The sequence below is a fragment of the Athalia rosae genome, chromosome 3 (genome assembly GCF_917208135.1).
Source record: "Athalia rosae chromosome 3, iyAthRosa1.1, whole genome shotgun sequence".
Lineage (NCBI taxonomy): Eukaryota > Metazoa > Arthropoda > Insecta > Hymenoptera > Athaliidae > Athalia > Athalia rosae.
In genome coordinates, this window is record NC_064028.1 from 1939731 (window position 1) to 1960979 (window position 21249).

At 39.4% G+C, this 21249-nt stretch overlaps 2 protein-coding genes across 7 annotated transcripts; one reads left to right on the forward strand and one right to left on the reverse strand.

Annotated features, from left to right (window-relative positions):
* Window positions 1–4517: 4517 nt before the first annotated feature.
* LOC105685579 (myosin-I heavy chain) lies at window positions 4518–20888 on the reverse strand. Of its 2 annotated transcripts, XM_020852012.2 has the most exons (15): window positions 20380–20888; window positions 17777–17883; window positions 16151–16213; window positions 12647–12899; window positions 11734–12551; window positions 10759–11650; window positions 10426–10678; window positions 10287–10322; window positions 9011–10037; window positions 8345–8934; window positions 8080–8269; window positions 6543–7989; window positions 6168–6457; window positions 5647–6099; window positions 4518–5550 (listed from the first exon to the last, which is right to left on the reverse strand). In XM_020852012.2, the coding sequence occupies exons 1-15, from the start codon at window positions 20402–20404 to the stop codon at window positions 5350–5352; spliced, it is 6645 nt and encodes a 2214-aa protein (XP_020707671.2). In that variant the 5' UTR covers window positions 20405–20888; the 3' UTR covers window positions 4518–5349. The 2 variants fall into 2 exon arrangements, with proteins under 2 accessions (XP_020707671.2, XP_012255240.2); XM_012399817.3 differs by lacking the exon at window positions 10287–10322.
* LOC125500152 lies at window positions 8202–16143 on the forward strand. Of its 5 annotated transcripts, XM_048651678.1 has the most exons (6): window positions 8202–8330; window positions 12755–12881; window positions 13091–13410; window positions 13500–13533; window positions 13624–13829; window positions 15453–16143. In XM_048651678.1, the coding sequence occupies exons 3-6, from the start codon at window positions 13294–13296 to the stop codon at window positions 15543–15545; spliced, it is 450 nt and encodes a 149-aa protein (XP_048507635.1). In that variant the 5' UTR covers window positions 8202–8330; window positions 12755–12881; window positions 13091–13293; the 3' UTR covers window positions 15546–16143. The 5 variants fall into 5 exon arrangements, 1 of the variants encoding a protein (XP_048507635.1); XR_007277363.1 differs by lacking the exons at window positions 8202–8330; window positions 12755–12881; window positions 13091–13410; window positions 13500–13533 and having other exon boundaries at window positions 13628–14133; XR_007277361.1 differs by lacking the exons at window positions 8202–8330; window positions 12755–12881; window positions 13091–13410; window positions 13500–13533 and having other exon boundaries at window positions 13628–13829; window positions 14999–16143.
* Window positions 20889–21249: the final 361 nt, after the last annotated feature.

A 21249-nucleotide genomic window follows, 5' to 3' on the forward strand; every position in this document is an offset into this window, starting at 1 on the left:
TGATTTTGAGAATCTAGTTGATGATTATTAAATTTCTAATCATAATCACAATAAGATCAACTGTTTAGGATAATAGGTGACAGCTAAAAGTCCAATCCTACATTACGGTGTTTTGTTTGATGTGATTTTTTTTCTATCGCCAATTAATAATTATGTTGAAATATTATACACACATTTAATATTAGACACAGAACACGAAAAGCAGAAAGAGAAAACAAAAAACATTTATGCATGTGTATATATAAATATTATAACGTGCTCGTGTCTAGAATATAGAGATAATAAAACTTATACTTGTTGCAAAATAAAAGGAAATACATAATAAAAAATGAAAAAAAAATGGGAAAAAACCACGACAAAATTTGATGTTGAAAAAAGTAAGTCATATATTTATTACAAGGGAGAAGAAGCAAGAGAAGAGATTTGTGAAAGAAGATAAGAAAAAAAAAGCAGGAAAAAATTAAACCAAATATTGTTGCAATATAGAAACTTAGGAATAGAGGGAGGTCGGATCAAATCTGCGTATTATATTATCATGTCCATGCGACGAGAACAAATGTTGTAACGACACCTCTTGCTTATTTAGTGTTATAAAATATAATTAATAAGTGGCAGTATTGCTGCAAATCATAAATAAATTGAACAAACCATAGATATGATATTTTACGTTACTAAAAAAAATAAAAGTATAACAAAAAAAATTAAACGACAAAACCACAGAGACCATGTCACGTGAATTTTATCATAAGGATAAATGAAGTAAAATGAATAACATATTAATCGAAAATCCAACAAATCTCAATAATCTGCACATGAAAAAACTATACATAGAACATACTTATTAATATATATGTATAAGCAAAAGAAACTTTCATGAATATTCAGAAACATATAGTACATACATGTATGCTTCATTCAAAGGCGTCGTGAATATTCTATATTTCCTTGGTTTGTTACAAGTAGCCGTCCTATACATACATTCATTATGTGTATGTCAAAAAGTTAACGCGCTATATCGAGGGAATTATTATATAAAAAATATGAGTGAAATGTGCGACCGTCTAAGATTTTAGAATCTAAACAAATATAAATAAATAAATAAAGAAATGAATTAATCGATGCTCGAACGAGTCCAGAAGAAGGAAATTACCTATTATATACAAAAAAAAAAACGAGTATAGCAAGTTCAAAAGGAATTATCAAAAAGTCAAAAAAAAACAAACACTAAGCGTATTCATATGTTTATACCGGTATAATAGGGAAAAATATTTGTGCGAGAAATTTATTCTGTATTCAAAAAAAAAAAAGAAGAAAAATATGATTGATCAAACGAATCAATGAATAAATCAATATATGAATGTATAAAGCCGAAGCCATTGCAATTTCTAGACGGTAAAGAAAGAACATACTTAGAACAGATTTTATTTTCTTATTTATTAATATCAAGCAGGTTTGATCGAGATGGGATCTTGCGATTAGGGAAGCAAAAGTGCATGCGGTGTATAAAGTGAGTGAGAAGCATAGTCTCGTTTCAAGTATTGTTATTTTCACACACATAATCATACCAATGTCTTGTGTCAATAATTTACATTTAACTTTTCAATCATGGTACCATTATGATTTGAGAGAGAAAAAATATTGGCAAAGAATGTCATTTTGCCAAATCATTACTGTTGTAATTGTCATCATTATCATTGCCATTATTATTATTATTCGTGAGTGCATTCATAGTATAATTGTTAATTTTCATCGCTCGAATCATTACCAATGTATTATATCATATCTGAATAATTTTAACTTCATTGTCAAGGTAATAGTTAAATAATTTGGCACAACAAAAAAAGTGAGATTTCAGTTTAGTATAAGTACTACAATTTAGCCGGAGGTGAGGGAAAAGATAAAAATGATCTGAAGAATTTTGCGCACACCCTTCTAAATAATAATAATAATAATAATGAAAATAATAATAATAATAGTGGTAATGATTAATAATAGTAATACAAACGCTAATGATAATAAACATTATCATTAATAACAACAACATTAATAACAAAAATAAAAATAATAATAATAATGGCGACGATGATAAAAAAAAAAGTAAAATTAGTTGATATATTAGTAATAGTATTAACAGAAGTCAGTTTTATCTTACAAAAAAGCGCTGTTATATGCACAGGTCACGGGTAAAAATTTGTTACGTTTTTTTTTTTCTATTTCACAAGCTTCGGGTGTCATTGACACCACAAAAAATTATAGAATTTTGATTAACTGTTGCCATCATTATTTCGTGTTATAATTATACATAATCAACGCATCATGAATATAGGTAATATATTCGGTTGATATACTATACATATTCATTATAGATTAACATCCTAAAATAATGGTGTCTGAATTATATACGTATGCATTACATGGTTCGAATGGTCGAATTAATTTTACTTTTTTTTTTTTTTGCAAGAGTGACACGTACAGGTTTTTCGAAAATTATAGTGCCCTGAGAACAAGAGCTACATTTTTGCAGGGTAAAATTTACCAGATACCTATATGTGACCAACTTTTGATAAAAATATGAGAAAAATCAGTTTTTGCTTTTCTTTATGCAAAATCCGTGGCGAATGTATTAAATATACGTACATTTGATCAGCATCAATAGCAAAGTGAGAAAATGAAAAGAATAAATTACACTATCTATTATACATACCTCATAATAATAATAACAATAATAATAATGATAATGATAATATTAATGATAATGATAATGATATAAATGATATGATTATTAATAAATAGTAGAAAGAGGAAAAGTTGATACAAAAGTTAATAATAATTTAAAACTCTCACTATACATACACCTTGATTTTCATGGTGAAATCTATACCTAAAATTGAACAAATGGATAAATTTATATATTATATTTATTATACGGTAAAATATATAATATTATGTCCGCGTATCGCATTCATACTATATTTATGATTTTTTTCTCTTCAAGAATGTAATAGAAGCAAATTACTCAGTTATAACATAGGTTCAATATATCTATGGTTATAACGCTTTTGGTGTTTTGAGGGAAGAAAGATGCAAAAAAAAATAAAGGTTTGGAATTGGAAAAATATATGACGTACATATTGCGATGTATGATTTGTTACACTATTAATGATGATAATATCACCACACAGTTTGAAACCCATATTGCTATATTTATATGGGTGTAGATTTATTTATATTCATCTTACAATTAGCAAAAGATTGAGCCCCATTCTTTTGATCATTATTATTGAACGAAGTTCGTATTCATTATTATCGGTATTATTTTTATTTTTATTTTTATTATTATTATTATTATACTGATAATAAAACCCACCTCCCAAATAATTCAATACGTCAATAAAAGCTATTCCTTGGCGTGTGTCCGTAATACGTATTTCTTATTGAGAACACTACCTGGGACGAATTGAAACACATACAATCATAATAATTTGAATAACAGTAATAATAATGAAGATAAAAATAATTTTTGTTTTGTTCCATCGGTCTAATAAATTTCAGTTTGCGTACAACTTATAAAATCCCATATTGGTTTGAATACTAAGTGAGTTCCGCCTTTGAATCTCATCTACTATTATAAACGATTATTCATTTCATTAATTTAGAATTCACAATTCATGCAACAATGAAGGATTCTCAAGCTAGCGATTCGCCAGGAAAAAAATACATACCTATATACTAATTTGAGAAAATAGAAATACCCCGAGCACCTAATACGATCCCAATACTTGACACATCTCGTGTGACTGTGCCAAAAAGACGTGTATATAAACAGACATAAACATAAATGAGGAAGTAATTGATATCAAGTGATATCAATAATATCGATGGTAAGAATAATATTAATATGCTAATGCTGAATAAATGTATGATAGAATTGAAAGAAAACTGAATTTTTAATTTTCTTTTTTAATTTTTTTTTTTTATTGGCAGCAATTCTTCAAGGTGATGGATACAAAAAATCTGGCTCAGTTATTCCGTCGTAATATAATGAGTCTTTATTATGCTCTTACAGAATTTGAGTATATTATAGTATAATATATACAAATCCGTCTTTTCCTTTCAATTTGTTTTATATACTCTATTAATAACATCGTTAACTAATAATTCATTTATTATCCATTACGTTATCACCACGTTGTTTCCACTCAACGTGGATCACAGTCTATATTTCTGTATTCGTCGACACAACCGAAAATTGAGATTATTAATCAACGTTAGACTCCACCTATCATTTATTTTATACTATATCAATTTTGATCTTTGATAACTCGATCTCCATTCTCCCTCTATATTTTGGCATAACGATACGACGCGTCTGTTAATTTGAAATTAATTTAAGTATTTACATTGAAAGATCTAGTGGAAGAGATATTTCTGTTCCAGCCAGTTAAAAATATCGTATCGGACGTCATGGGTAATACTCTTCTTGGCCGTTTGATTGAAAATTGATTCCCTTACAAATTTTTCTTTTCTTTCCGCTTGTCGTTACTTTTAGCATTTAGGCTTACAACATATTCAAAGCTACATTTAGTTATCGCTGGTATACTCGTCGATTGTTTCATATTAAAATATACACGTAACAAGTATAATATATTTTTTATAATAAATTAATTAATACGTGTGCAAGGTTAAAATATATCGTATTCGAAATTTGTCAAGCGATTAGCGGGTCTTGGTGTACCGTTTACAAATTCAGTAACTATAAACGCACTTTATATCGTTCAAAGTTTTCAAACAATGATAACTTTTATAACGTGAGATGAAATAATATTGAACTGACGATTTCATAGAAAAACTTTCAAGTCAAATGAAACAACATTCATCTCTGTACCTATCGATCGAATACTTTTGACCGACAGTGGAAGAAATATACGCATATATTCAATGCACTTTAGTTGTATGTCAATTTAAACGCTGTGGCAGTGTGAGGATATTTCATCGAGTGTACGAATAATATTATTAATTATATAATTTAAATGCATTTTGGTACGACACGTTTTGCTGAAACTTTTTTTTCAGCCGATCAATAAATACTGGAAGAAATAATTAGGCTTACCGTTCTTTGTGCGTCAATGATACACATGAATTAGAGAGATTTACAATTATTTTTATAATTATTTGTCAACTTTACAATCCCGTGGATACGGGTTTCACCTTTTCTTTTCTTTTACTCGTTTGTTTTTTTTTTCTTCAAATGTGCGTACGTTTCTAGGCTGGTCTAATAATTCTAATCCGTTAACTGACTATCGAATAAATTTCAGTTTTATCTAATTGTAAGTACAATATCAGCTGGACTTAGCTGGCTTGAGATTGGATCACGGGAGTAGGCCTGTGAAGCATAGACACCGGTCTTGACTTGCGACCACCGGTCGAGGGTAAGGGTGTCTGCTGGGGCGGCTGACTGATTTGGATCACCTTGGAATCTCGCTTATACCCTTCCATTGGAGACTGCAACACTTCCGTATACTCCCTGATTAGGTTGGATATTTGGAAAGCCTGTGAAAATGAAGAAGAAATGAGAATATTGAACCCACTAAAATTCTCTGGTGATGAATCCCTGAATACAGTATGTACATATTTTGGTAGACGTACTTGTGACGTGGTTATTATAACTTTGCTTTGCTTTTTATCGGTCCCAGTAATGATCATCAAGCAGTTCAGCGCAGGGCTGAAGCTGAGAATGCTTCCGTACTCATAGCTGCAGAGAGCATTTCTCGATCGATGCTCCAAGAGATGTAATCCCTTCTGGTCAACGGCGAGCCACAGGACTCTGGGCCAATTGGAGGTAAATGATTGCATAACGTCGAATATAGTAGCCTTGTGCAACGGCCAGGACTGTATTAAATTCAGGAACGCTTTTTTCGCCTCCGGTGGTGTCATTCCTCTCAAAGATTGGTGGTGTTGCATAATGCCGTCCGGACTTAAATTCGGTACCAATCTAGCAGGTAAACAGTGCCCAGCTATCCTGCGATATTCCTGCCCCTCGGAAAGTCCTTCTTCGCAATCACTCAGCTCCAATTGGGCTTGCAAGGCCGTCAACATCATCTGAAGAAAAAAAATTGATTATCCACACTGTGCAGTGAAACAACTTCGATTATTCGAATTCAACTCACAGCTTCCTTGTCCGTGATTGGGAAGCGATCGGTGCGTAAATCGTGCAAAACCTGGTGATAGAGGAGCTCTTTTTCAACGGGGTCATCCAGGTTCATGTATTGATCGAGGAACAAGTGTTTCTTGAACAAGAATAAGTGATGCGCGTGTTTCCTTTGCGCTTGTTGTGATTGTTGATTGTTTGTCACGCTAGCTGCTCTGTAACGCTCCCATTTCGACATAACGTCGGCGATTTTTTCCTCCGGCACGAGAGATCGTTCGGAGGAGCCTAGCACTTCGTAAATCGCATATCCTAGGTAGGGGAAAAATGAAAATCGTTCGACGATTAAGCATGAGAAAACATTCAAAAGGTTCGTTACATACTTTGGTCAACTCACCCATTGCTGTTTCCTCTAGTCCAATTTTAGCCTTGATTATTTCCATCACATCTCGCGCAGTTGCCGAAGGGTGGAATTCGACGGCATGATATTGACCGTCCATGAAATGAAATCTCGCGTAAATTGGTCTTCTATTTATGGTGCACATTATTTCTTCTCTGCTAGGCGGCCACTGTCGCCTCCTCGTCCCTTGAGTTTTGTTCAGACATTTCTCTGAGAATCTCGCATACTTACCCTCCTCTGTGACGTAGTCGCTCGAGCACCGTTTTAAGTGAGCGATTAAATACTTTCTTATAATTTTTTGAGGAGGCAGGATAACGGAACATGCTAATGAGAGCAGTGCCCAGTGTCTCAAGTTCACTCGACTGTTGGGGTCGGGGTGATCGGTGGTTTGTTTGATCAGCTGTAAATATAACTCGCCTAAAAGATTTTCTTTCCTCATACAGCGTTCCATGATAGTTTGAATGAGGTTTACGTGCTCGTCTTCGACACTCCGAACGGCATCTCCGTTCTGCCCCAGACCGGCGTAAGTTAAGACCAATTGAAAGACACTCAGCGCAATCTGCTCGTCCGGTTCGGGCAGTTTTGACAAACTTTGCGGAATCGGCTGTCTGCCAAACGCCCAATAAGCGTACGGAAATCCTTTATATGTCTCGCCATTATCCATTGCGTTACCGTGCTCCTGCCGCAGTTTTTCTATCCTGTGCTTGGAAAGCCTTCGTAAAGTATTTCTCAAAAAACCTCCACCCATGTCTTGGGGCTTTCGTAAAGCATCGGAGTCCACCAAAGTCCTGCGACAGTTGACTAAATTATGGTAGAGCCTGACTCTGTCTTCGTTCGTTATTCCCTTCACTTTTTTGACCGGAGCCTCATTCTCCGTGATCCACCCAGCCAGGGCAGGACAGTAGCTTACTATCAGACTCCCGATTTCATTCTTCTGCTTCGTCTCGAAAACAAAACATTTGTGCGAACTGTCCGGATTGTGCCTCAGAAGAGACAGAGTTATGAACGAGTCGCTCGGGTCTAACATAATGCTCTCAACATCTTGATACCTGTATTCCGATAGAACAAACTTATCATCTGGCTTTATCAGCATAAGCCCGTCGCAGTTTATCCCCAATATCAACTGATTTCCATACGACCAATAACCCCTGTACGTTACATTAAACATCGTTGTCCCATATAATGGATATTGCATCACGCAAGAGAGATAAAGAACTTTAGCCGTCAACTCGGAACGGCCAGCTCCGTATTGCCCGTGAGCTTGGGCTATTATTGGTACCCAGACGTCGTCGCCTCTGGCTCGGCTGATACGATATGGAAGGAAACTGTCCACTTCTGCGTAGTAGTCCAAGCGATTGTTATCCTTCGGGTCACCCAAAGCGACTTGAGCTTGTAGACCGGCTAACTGGAGAGCAACCTTCTCCGATACTGGAAAATCGTCACACTGCAAAGAGGGTTGCAAATTCATAACATGGGTTTTTCAATTCTAAAAGTTTTGATAAAATACCAGTGGTGATATGAACTACAAATCTACCTTCACTACGTTGTAAACTGCTTGTGCATAAAGCATGTTAACTTCAACCGGATCTTGTGATAATTCCCGACTGTTTCTGAATAGTCTACGCTTGAAAACGAACCGGTTTTCACCACTGCCCAAAGTTGGATTGTTGCTACGTCTCAAAGTGGAAAAAGTGGATTGTGTTGTATTCAGTTTGCATTGCTTTCTGGAAATTGTAACACAAAAAAATTCAACATCTCTCCAATCTCCATGAATATTTTTATAAGGTAAGAGAACTCACATTTCCCATGCCGCTATAACGTCGTAGAGATAATCATGAGCCCTGACATGTTCTTCGCCATCGGGCCTACTCTGGTATATTGCCCAGCCTTCTAGAGACCTGAGCCCAAGTTTCTCAGCAAGTTTAGCAGCAGCGTCCGCAGCTGTGTCTGTCGGATGCACGTCAATAGCTTTGGTACGCCCATCCAAGAAAAAGAATCGACAAACTATTGTGCCGAGTCGCCTCATGGCCGCTATTTCGACGGTCGAAGGGGCAAACTGCCTGCACGAAACTTTTGTATTCTTGCAGTTGTCCACGCACCACTGCACGTACTGTCGTAATTTTCCCTCCAGTGCTAAATTCTTTTTGAGAAACGAGACGAAATACTTATACAAGAGTTTGCTTGGCTGAAACGCGACTATCGCGAGGCAAAGCAGAAGCCACACTCGCTCTGCCCATTCAGGATTAGGGTTGTTAGTAGCCTGACGCATGCACTGCACCAAGATCTCATCCCTCAATTCTTCTCGTTCGATCCCATAGCCGATTATACTCTGAATGGTCGCAATCTCTTGCTCCAGCTTCATCTCACCTCGCATATGCTTGCACAAGTCCTGTAAGATTACAGCGATTCATTACACAAGAAGGCTAACGGAATACCGACAACAACAATTAGGCCAATCGACTCACCCTGAAAACTGAGCAGGCAACGTTGACATTATCCGGATCGTACATGTGGATATGTGAGTTTGGAATACTGGAACCCTTGTAGTATGTAACCATTTCATACTTTGGTATAAACTCCAAGCTTTTTCCTCGTGATTTCCTCGTCAGGGTGGCGATGATAGTTCCCTCCGGCGACCGTTCGTGGTTGTTGAAATAATTTTGAGCAAATTCGACGATATCGTGATACGTTGTATCGGGCTCCAAGACCTCCTTGTTATCTTCGAGCTCCTGCAGTTTTCTCTCCACTCTGAATTTGCGTCTTTGCTCACGTTCGGCAGGCTGCTGTTGTTCGTGAGCACCGTACGATGCGAGCTGTGTGGGCTGCGCCTGAATTTGGTGGTGATGATTTGCCACTAGATTGCCCGAATCCGACCTCGGAGGAGAGCTGCTGCAAATGGGATCCTTTGTTATCTTGCTGGTGGGAACAGGAGGAGGTGATCCGCACAGATCCCCGTTGCCCATTGAAGATCCAACATTGATAAGCACAGGGCTACTCGGCCCATTCTCATCTCTTGGCAAAACTGACTCGTAGATCGGCTCCCCATCCACGGTTGAAAGACTGGAACTGTTGTTCGTACCGGTCGAATCATCTTCCTGAACCAGAGGACGACCTACGGGCAAAGGTGGCGGGGGCGGAGGTTCGGTTGGTTCTGGAAGACGGGGTTGATTCAGTTTCGCCGCAGCCCTCTGTTGCTGTCCTTTTCTGTCCAAACTGTTGTTATTCGATGAATTTCTGCTCTCCTGTATACCGTTCATGTCCAACTCCATTTCCTGTTGAATTACAGTTTCCAGTTCGACGTCAAGGTCTTCGACTAGCTCGTCCATCTGCTCTCCGATTTCGTCGATTATCTGATTACTTTTCGTAGATTGTACATCGGATAGAAATGAAAATAGATTGTCCAAATCGACAGACTGCAGCTCGGATGTTGCCATTTTTGAATTCAACTGCTCAGCCATCTGAGATAGAGCAGCAATCTCCTCCTGCGCCTTTCTGTAACAGATCACCGTTCGTTAGGTCGCGATTCAATCGTAGGTTTTGTTTTGCACATTATTGTACGGGTTGCGAGTTAGACAATTCATATTTTGAACAATCCAATGCAGTTAGCGTCCAAACTTTAAACTCAAGCTGATCGTGCAAAAAATAATCCTCTCTGTGGAGAATCACTTGACTGGTTTTATTAACAAATATATTCGCCATTTCAAAACGCAAGACGTAAACGATCGGGCAATCCGAACTTACCCTCTATCCATCCCCATTATACCGTCGTATTGTGCGCTACAAGACACAATAAATACGGGAATATCGTTAGCTTCTACAATAAGATTTTAAACATTCATCCTCGCGTTACTCTACACTTTTCTAAACCCAATAATCTCACCTCTGTGTTTCCTCCAGTGCTTTTTTATCCTCCATAAGTTTTCGCTCCTCTTCCATTCTCTCACGTTTCCTCATTTCCTCGTCTACGCGTCTCATCTCACGCAATGCCGCTGCGACTTCTCGTGCAAACACTCCTCGCAAATGAGATTGAATCACGATTGCAGCCCTTCTCTTCCTCATAAACATTATACGCAGTTTCCAGCCCTTGTACGCGTGCTGTATTTTCAACGCGGCTTCTTTGACTCGCAGGAATTCTGAACAATGATCAAACCGTTACTTTTATAGAGGAAATTTTCTAGTTTCTGCATCATAATGATCGAACAACGTTTCTCACCTCTCCGCACCCTGTATCCCTTCCAGTTTTTTTGTATCGTTATCGCATTGCTCGTGACCATTTGATTTCTGGAATCTTCCAAAGGCTCGTGAACGTAGCTTCTGAGGAAAACTTTCGTCCTCCCTATCTGCCATTCCGTCTCCGGAATTCCTTGGCCCCTGATAAGCCTTCGTACAGCCTCTTTTTCATCGGAGAATCCAGGTCTGCCCTTGTCCAGGCATCGATACCTGGACAGGAAATCGACGAACGGCATGTGGATAGGGAATCCTTCTTTTCTGATCCTTATGATGTCTAGCATCCCGAGGTACTTGAGCTGATCGAGAACCAACTGCTCGTCGTAATTGTTCGCCATTTTCTTCATGTTTGGTTTGATGCATCTCGCATACCAGGGGGTAGTCGCCTGCAAAACATCGACCAGCGCTTGGAGCTGGTGTCTGAAGGAATCGCAGAGCGTAGGCTTCCCTTTCGACGTACCGCGGGACATCGTCATGTGTCCTGATCTGGCAACGGTACAACTCAGAAGATCCTGGTATATCGTTATCTCCTTGACAAATTCGTTTGTGCTTCGGGACATGAAATCGAAGAAAACATCCTGCTGGACGTCCCTGTTTTTATCCACGAAACCCTCGACTGTATAGGTAACGCAACCCGCGTAATGTTTTACTCCGAATTCGGTTTCCCACTTTCTCCTGTCTTCGCCCTTCACGTAAGAAGGATGAGAGTCGAATTCGGAGTGTAAATTTGTCAGGTACGCCAGATCAGAGCCCTTCGGCATATGGCATTGTTCGGTCAACATCTTCAGCACGCAACGGGGCGGTTTCTCAATAAGTTCGAGGCACAAAGTATTGTCCGTGAACTGTATATGAGAATAGTAGATCTCTTCCTGGCGATACTGAAATGCAAAATATTCAGTTTTCGTTAGACGTTGATCCAGTGCGTTGAAAAACGATTGCATAAAACCGAAATTATACTCACAATTTCTTGTTCGAGCGCAAATACGTAATGGTTAAAGAATTTATGAAGTTTTTCATTTGTATAGTTGATGCAAAGTTGCTCGAAACTGTTGACGTTGAAATTTTCGAATCCAAATATATCCAACACTCCCAAAAATCTGGAGCTGTCCTGTCCAGGATTCGTACAAGTGTTTATGTGGTTTATCAGCCAGGCGAATGTTCTCGAATACAGCGCCTTGGCCATCGCATGTCTGTTCTCCCTGGCCTCTTGAACTTTCAAAGGTATTTCCGTGATGTTACCGCGAACGTTTATTTGCCTGACTAAAACAACTCTGGTAACATCTTCGATTTGAAGTCCGAGGAGCGGTGCGACTGTGGCAACGATGTCTTCGTCTTCCGACGTCAGCTCGCATCTTTCACCATCGACGTCTTCGAAACCAAGATTTCCCAGCCACAATATAGCGGACAGGACTCTGAATATACCTTCGCACATTTCGCCATCAACTTGAAGGACGTTGAAAGCGAGCCTCAGAGCGTCTAATTTTCTAGAGTCGGATATACCGTCGATTTTCGTGCAACCGGATTGGTTTAAATATTTGTAAAAACCAGCTGGACGCAGCCGGTACTGCTCAGCGAACTCCTTGTTGCAAGCTCCAGCTTCGATCAATTGATAAAATACGTGGTAATTGCGCTCACCCGGACTTTGAAATGTAATTCTACTTTGTTCAAGAAGATAGTCCTGGATGATACAACCTTTTATCATCCATTTATTGTCGAAACAGACCTGCATGAACTTTCCAAATCTTGAACTGTTGTCGTTGCGAACCGTTTTAGCGTTTCCTGTAACATGAAATAATTTTCCAAACTTTATCACCGACGAACAAAGCATCGCTACCGATACGACCGCATGTAAGTATAATCGTAACGTATCTTACCGAAAGCTTCCAGAATCGTGTTCGCTTCTAAAATTTGTTGTTCTACCCAAGTATCAACGTTACTGGTAACCGAGCATAAATATTGAAGTATAAATTTTGTCGTTTCAGTTTTTCCTGCGCCACTCTCACCGCTAATAACGCAAGACTGATTACTCTCCGTTTCCTGAAGTGACCTATACGCAGCTTCTGCGAGTGCAAAAACGTGCGGTTCCAAAGCTCCCATTTTCTGTCCATGGTAACGGTTTACGTACTCCTGTAAAAAAAATTGATACGTTAATAATTAATTCCATAGCAATGACGACAATTGCAACAACAGTACAAAGTTCAATCAATGGAAAGCTAATTGGCAACGAAGGAATAAAAAAAAAAACGGTTCCGTTGAAGAACGAAAGTCGCTAAACGGTTTTATCTCTCGACCCTCTCTGTACCGCTTTTACTGCGTAGGTAACCCGGAATATGAGGTCGACGACGACGACGACGACGACGACGACGACGACGATGATGAAATGGTGCTGCAAAACTGGAAGGGTTGAAAGTACAAAAGCCCCACCCCTATTTACCGGGCGACTCTAACTAGGCACTTTTATCCTCGTGATACACTAGGCGTGCGACATTTTGCTATCTTGTTTTTTACTCAAGAGTTGCACATGGAAAAAGGTGGTGCCGGAGCTAGTCGTTTGCTCGAGGATGTTGGTACGAGGTTGCGGAGGTCCGGGGTACAAGTGCCTCTTGTATGTAACTTGGAACAATGCACCTGGGGAGTGGTAAAAAAAAAAAAAAAAATAGAAAAATCGAAAAACTCATAGGAGGATCCTCGCTACAGGCGTCATGATATTTATTTGATTTTTCTCAGCCGAGGGACGCGCATTTGCATTCAACTGCGGCATCTAAGGGTGATTTTTTCGTTTGCAATTATCATGAATCCCCAACCGGTTGAATGATGTTGAAAAGAAACCTTTTGCTCTTCCAACTTTTAGCCGGTCGTCGTTACCTATGCTGCTGCCGCTGCTGCTGTTGCCATTCGTTTAACGTGCATGCGCTGGTCGGCTCGCTCGCCACCACCCTGAGGACCGATCAATATGAACCCGCCCCTTTAACTTTGACTATCCTGAGCCACGGATCTTCGCCACCCAGTTTCCCGCCGTCGTCCGCTGTACCGCGGTGGTATGCTGATTTTCAAGAGGTACCTCGGATTTCAAAAAATTTCAGGCGAATGCCAATCGACGCGAGGATCTTTCCAGAAAAAAGTATCCACCGAATCGCCCCCGAACCTCCTTCAGATATCAACGAGGGGTAGGGGTGGTGAATCTCTTTTCACTTCGCACGTAATTGGGGCATCTACCCGAACGCGAAGTGAAAAAAAAGATACCAAGAAAATGCAGTATGAAAAAAGGTGTCTTCACTGCGCAGCTCAATTTTTTTCAACCCCCACGACCAGGAGGGCGTATCTCATATGAACGGAGAAGGAACATCGATTTCGTGGAAAGGTTGTTGCTCGGTGGCGTTGCATTCAACTTCTTTATGTTATTTTTTTTACTTTTTCTTTTCATTTTATCCTACTTTATTTTCACTTCAAAAATTATGAAGCGGCCCATTCAGGAAACGCTCTGGTTTTCTGACCCAGTTAACTCCTCTGTTGCTGCCTACTCGCTGCTACCGCTATTGCTGCTACTGCTTCTGCAGGCAAATGAGCACTGCAAACTTCCCCGGCCCAATACAATCGCAGCAAAACAGCGTCGTTTCACATCAAACAGTCACTCCACCGACCTCATTCGTATGCCCTTAAATTTAACGATTGGCGGTTTTCAAAACGCCGGGTTTCCGTCATGCACATTTTACATTAGCTACCTTCCATTTTTTGAGCTAATCTAATAATAACCCAAACACCCAAAAGGTGCGTGTACCGAAAGGGTACGTCAGGACATACTCGTACGCAATTCTAAACGGTATGCTCGCATACGTATATCTACTTGTACACGTCAAGCGGATTTTTTTTTCTTTTCAATTGGTCTGCTTTTCCTCCTGATTAGAGGGGAAAAACCTACAGTGCTGAATATGAAGCATACAATAGCAACGGAACTCGTTCACGTTATGCGCTTCTTGATCGTTTCTTCTTTTATTCACAGATTGCGATAACGTCGTTATCTCGCATCTGCAGTGGAAACTACGAACGCCGCAGTTTTTTTTTTTTTATTTAAAAATTTTTGCTATCACCGCCGCATTATCATACTCGTATCCAGTAATACTACCTCATTGGCGAAAGAACAAAAGATACTTCTTTCCTATTATTATGTGAATCTTTTTTCGTTTTGAAAGAATGGAAGGAAGCAAACTGTATGTAAATTGTTGCAGCTGCCGATGCTGTACTACAGTGCAATATACGGTGCAGTTTTACGTGGGGTTTGGTAGTCAACGAGTGAGAAGTAAAGATTGTTTGGATTGGGATGGCGAGCAGCTATACCAAATCTGAAAATAGTATCCAACTGGTTGCTGTTTATCCTGCGAGGTACAGAAAAAACAGTGGCCATTGCTATAACGTTGAAAGATTCTTTCGACTTTTGCAGTAGACTTCATCTTGTTTACTTTTTATCCTTTTTTCACCATCACTCTCCAATTCTACATCTCGCCGGCACCACTCTCCACGCGACTTCGGTATTTGAACTCTTTTTTATTTTTCTTCTAGCTTCTATTCGGTGATCTATATCGGGTATTCCTTTCTTAGATGAACGATCGATTGTAATGGTTCCATTTCAAAGCTGCGTTTGTCTAGCTACGGAAACGTAAGGAGGATACTCTCTTTTTGCAGCTTTACAGGAATGTCCTTGAGTCGTCCAATATCCGGGGACATCATCGTCGCATCGTCGTCGGCATTTGGCCTAAATATCCGCAGACAACGTAACGATTGTCGTCATCGTGGCCGGAATACCCGTCAACGGCGACAAAGAAACGCCCGGTGATATCCATTTCCTGTTTCTACACGACAAACAACAGCACACACGGACGGAGTAAGACCGCGAATGCTTCGAATTCCTACGATAAGAATACCGCATCGTCATTTTTTTGCGCGATTCTAAGAGTATCCAATATTCAAAGCAACGAATATTCTACCGACGAAAGTAAAGCGAGTGGAAATAATTCGCTCAGTTGTTGGAGTGGAGAGAAAGGGTTGTCCCTTGTAACGAGGCTTTTAAAGTGCTCCAGATATCATCGCAATAATGACGACGCCGCGGCAAGTGACGAAGGAAAAGTTAAAATGCGCAGCTCACTCCCAAGTTTAACATATTGCCTGCAGCTGGTTTTGTCTCTAAAACCCATAGCGTATAATAATAGTTCACCACCTATAACGATTTTCTGTTATTACTATTCTTAAGATAGAACTTCCGGTTTATTACTATATTGAAGTGCACATATATTTTCATCCGGAAGCACGTGGCTAGCGCCGGTGTACGGCGAACTTTATATTATGCCATACGCGTACGATATTAAAAATATTTTCATTCTTACCGTTGTGTAAATGTCCACCTCCTTGTAAGGATTCACAGCGATCAGGATCGAGCCCGTGTACGTCTAAAATCTGACTAAGGAAAATTACCAACTTCGATTCTCGTAACGTTAAATAGTATGCTGATCACGTGTGAAAAATAATCTGAAATTGTTTCGCGTGATTTTTCCCCAACATTTCATCTTCTCTTTCACCATAATTTTCAGTCTCAATTTCAATTTTCTAATACAATCTAATCTAATCTAATTTTTAACTTCAAGTTTAGCGTTAATTTTCCTAGTGGTAAATTGAAAACGCTACGACTGTACTATACTTCACACGGCGTATGAAGTCGATCGCGATCGTAAGCGATTAATTGTTGGACCATCAAATTCCCCCGGCTCCTTCTTCCGGTCTCAAGGTATTTTTGGGTACTTATCTCGTATTCCTCGCGCGACGTTTTGCAGTATACACGGATACATTTGAAGGTAGGGGGAAGAACAAAGAAAAAAATCAAAGACAGAAAGTGAGTTTGCGAGGGATTCAAGGTCTTTGCCAGCCACTATTATCACATTTGTAGGGTTGAGTTTTTTTCCCTTTTTTTTTTTTCTAACGAGAACTCTTCCTTCCTGCACTTTTCCCTGACGTCATATCAAGGGTTGCGGGTTCCCCAATGGATATGACTCACCCCATGTAGTACATACGAATATTATATACGTCATACATCCGTATGTACACGATCTATCCATGCGCCAGATTTTACAACCCTCTCCGTCGAAACGACTCCCAGATACGAAGGGAGTATTTTTTTTTTTTTTTTTTTTCTACTTTCAAAGCTAATTTCTTGAACTGCTAGAGAAATATTGTTCGAATCGTCGTTTCAACGTGTGATGAATTTTTATGAGAGATCTGCTGAAATCATTAGTGACTCCAATCGGTGTCCTGTTGTTATTATATGTGTACTACATTAACGTACTGTAAATACAGTCCACTTAATTATTTTACCAATTCATACGAGCGGATGACGTTCATGGGTAAATTTGTGACGAGAAGCCGAATAAAATAGATTGGTATTTTTACTAGATCAGAGATCGGAATATTGGGAAGATTATTCGTTGAGATTTGTACAGTTGTACTTTTCGAATGACCCTTTATATTTTTCAATACCGTACAGTTGCGCGGGCGTGGGCATAAGTAGGCGCTCGTTGCGAAACGTCAATTGTCAAGGAGTATAGGAAATTGCTATTAGTCAGAAGGTTCGTTTTGCATATGCGATCCGCAGCAGCGGCATACCTATAAAACGGCCTACCGTTTAAATTGGTAGAGCTATACGACACCGGGGGTTGTTGAATTGAAGGGGGTGGGAGGAAATGCCGCGGGGTCACCGTCCTGAGGGTCGTCGTCGACCTCCTCCGACCGCTGCTGCTGCTACTGACGCTGTTGTTGCTGCACCCCGAAATGGAAACGAGCCGTGCGGACACGCGCCCATTTAACGTTACAGTCACTTCGCACACCCTATCTCTCCGCGTCCATCGGATTAACGCATGTTCTACATTTAAATGAGATAAAAAAAATTAAAAAAAACCCGACATAACTCGTTTCAATCATACGATTATACTCGTTTCTCTTTCTGTTACGGAAAAGGATACGTATATCTGGTCCCTCTGATAACGAACTTGTAGATTTTTGTTTATTCCCGTCTCGTCTATGTCGCTGATCACCGTCATGTCAGGGACACCGGTCTCCGGTCTGGATCCTGAAAAATAAAAAATACAACATTTTTAGAATACATTAAAGGTGACTGCAAAAATAACATCGTCGTACGGATATAGTGGCATAGCCCTGCGCTGCAGAAGGAGCAGCTGCTGGCTTTTTTGTGTCTTGTATATTCTCTGCACGCTTCATCGGAAACCAAAGTGTGGAAGTATAAGAAGAAACCCCGTAGTATCATACGTAGGGTATAGTTTCTTGAGCACAGCACCTGTGGCAGCTGCAGCAGGTCCTCCGAGCGCGTGTCGCCGAGGAGAAACGACGTAGAGTAAAAGATTAAAAGTTGTACACCCAACAATCACGATGATGATTATAACGCTAATACCCATGTGTTAAATATGCGTATTAAAAAAAAAAGGGTCAACGTTTCATTGGAAAAAATAATGAGCATTTCGCTGGGTCCTGTGGTGGAAAAAGATCAGGGGAAGCGAGTGGGGATGACAAAAAGCAAACTTCGACGGTAACAAACATTTTGCTCTTCATCTCATCTTCGTTATCTTTTACTCTATTAGTTTTCCATCGTCATTAAATTGAATTTCCTGTTTTCTACGGCTGATTCTTTACCGCTATTGTTGGATTAACGTCCGTTTCCTGTAATTATGTGGAAGCCATATACTGCAAAGATGAACGAACAAGAATGCCTGTTTGCCATCACCAAGGACGAAGCACAGTTAATGCGCAACCCGTGTAAAAAATTGATAAAATTAATTCTCATCGCCAACGAACGCTGCACGTTCATATAAGATAAGAAATACAAACAGGGAAAAGGAAGGCTGCGGCTGTTGCAAGAGCAAACCACTCTCCGTATCCGCCCAGGATACTTATTTTTTGACCGTATACACTAGGATTTGCAATGTTAGAAGAGGTAACTATAATTTATGTTAATATCGGATTTGGTCCATTTTGATTTACCCTCGCCGTTCTAAGCTGACTAATTTTTGTTCTTCCGATTCTTTGCAAGTCCACACTAAAAGGAAAGGTTTTTCAAAGGAGTCGTTGTAATTGTTTATCTTCGGTTCTAAAAATCCCTTCGCTACCGTTTATATTTAGTCAAAGTAGTTCTATTCGAAGCTTAACGCATAAGAGCAGTCGATAAACTGCTTCTAAAGCATTTGGCTTTGCTTCAACATCCCCGGTTTCAACTTTTCCTTCATACTTTATTCCTTTATTTATTTTTTGTCTACTTCAGATAGCGTACGAATCATCATTAGCTCGGGTGTTTGCCCTATTTTTACGCAGTCGTCGCGAGATGTGAAAAAAAAAAACAACAATCTGAATCAACGAGGTCTCCTTTGGGAGGTGATTCTCACGATTATTCGTCATGTAATGTACTGCGATACGTACAAATATACACTCATTCATTTCGATAGTTGAATCATGCAAAGGAGGCCACTATCATCGGCGTCTAGGGAGGGAATCCCCGGAATTCAGTGATCTGTGAACAGCCTCTGATTGTGAGTCATTCGCAGCAGGTACACCGGAGGCCGATGTCTACAACGCGAGCAACGAAAGATTATTCCTTTTCTCTCTTCGACGATGGGGAAAATTTAAAGTCGATTCTATCCCTGATAAAAAGTAGTCGTACATTCTGGAAATGAGTGTAACTTTAATCTCTCCTACTGTTACTTTTCTCTATTTTTTCTTTTTTTTCTCTGAGTTGACGACAATCTATCTCAGCTCAAATTTTGAGAATGTATGTCGATTATTATCAATTTCAATACGACGACGATGGGTCCGGGAAAGAGGGAAAATAAAATGTATGACTCTTGTTTCAGCCCAGACGACATACGGCATGTGTTCTCATGGTTTTGAGCACCGATGATGGTTCTGGAAAGAAAGAGAGGGAGGGGATTGCGTTCAGTCGTTGACAGCTGTTTCTACCAAATATACATAAGGTGTACATGGATATAGGTATACATATATCCGTGTATTTTAAATACATAAGCGGATTAGTGTACCTGATATACATGCAGGGTCTATGTACAAACCTTGCGTGTCAAAGAATATCCGGTTTAATTGATATTTAGGATAATTTTTCGAATGCAATCGTTTCTATTCGATGCATAATGGTTCGATGATAAAGCATCTGCATCAGGTGTGTGTTTCGAATTATTTCTGCGCTATTCGTCCTTCGAAATAAACCCTCTGGTTAACTATACGACGATGAAACTTAATGATTTGATGTCCAAGAATATTGATCCTGACGATCACAGTTTTTGTAAACTTTTTTTGTAAACAAAGAAATGACAAGTAGATATAATTCTGGATACGATCGACCCTTGACAGTTGGTAGAGACTTGGGCGAGGGTTGATGTCGCTATTGGTTACAAATAGTATTTTCTCTTCATTTTGTTCGGTGTTCGATGAATGACCAAAAAAACGATGAAAACTAGCTTGAAGTGATGTTGAAGTTAATGATTAGTTTCACAGAGTACAAGGGTTGAAAATTATATACGAGTGCACGTTGCTTGAAAAAACTTACCCTGAGTAAAGTGCTTAGCAACCATGGTGATGTCGTTGGGTGGAAATTATTCACCATTAAACTGAATCCAATATTCTTAGATGCATGCACCTGGGGTGTTCACCGACAATTACAGCACGGTTTAATAACTTGTCACTTTATTTCAACAATCGAAAGAGAAACACGTCTATATCCGATTCTTGAATTAAATGTTATTCATTATTGCATGTGTCGTATAACTTGCGATTCGTTGACGAAGAAACAACCAAACAAACGAAATCACATGGTTTTTGAATGAGCTGATTTAAATCAATGTGACGAGTCGATTTTTCTTTTTTAAAAATTATTAAAAAAATTAATCAATATTCATTGTTGGTGACGATGAGTTTTACTTCTTTCTAACTACACGACGACAAGAACTCTACTCTCTTTCCGAACGCATGTCTAACCAGCCGCCACAATACCATCCGACTGCAGACCCCAGTCAGGAGATCCCGTGACCCCGTCTTTAGAGTCCTGCTGAAACTGAGCGAACGCCTACGGCTCCGGTTCAGTCCCTACTGTGCCCTCCGGTCAATTTACTAACCCCTAGCGACCCCTAAGGGATGTTTGGGTATTCAAATGGTACCGGTGACCAACGGTAACATTATCGATCGGAGGAAACCAACGTCGTAGCAACTATAGGTAAATAAAATATCTTCTGGCACGAGAATTTTACACTAACAAATCTCATTGCAAGCGTGATATAGACGTCGATAAAATTAGGTAAGTAGGAAATAAATCCCATCGAGATATCTCAATTTTTCAGAACCAAAAAGCAAAAAATTGGCGATAACTCATCAATTTTATAGATAGATCAATTCATCTTTCAGATTCGGATTTCCGAGATAC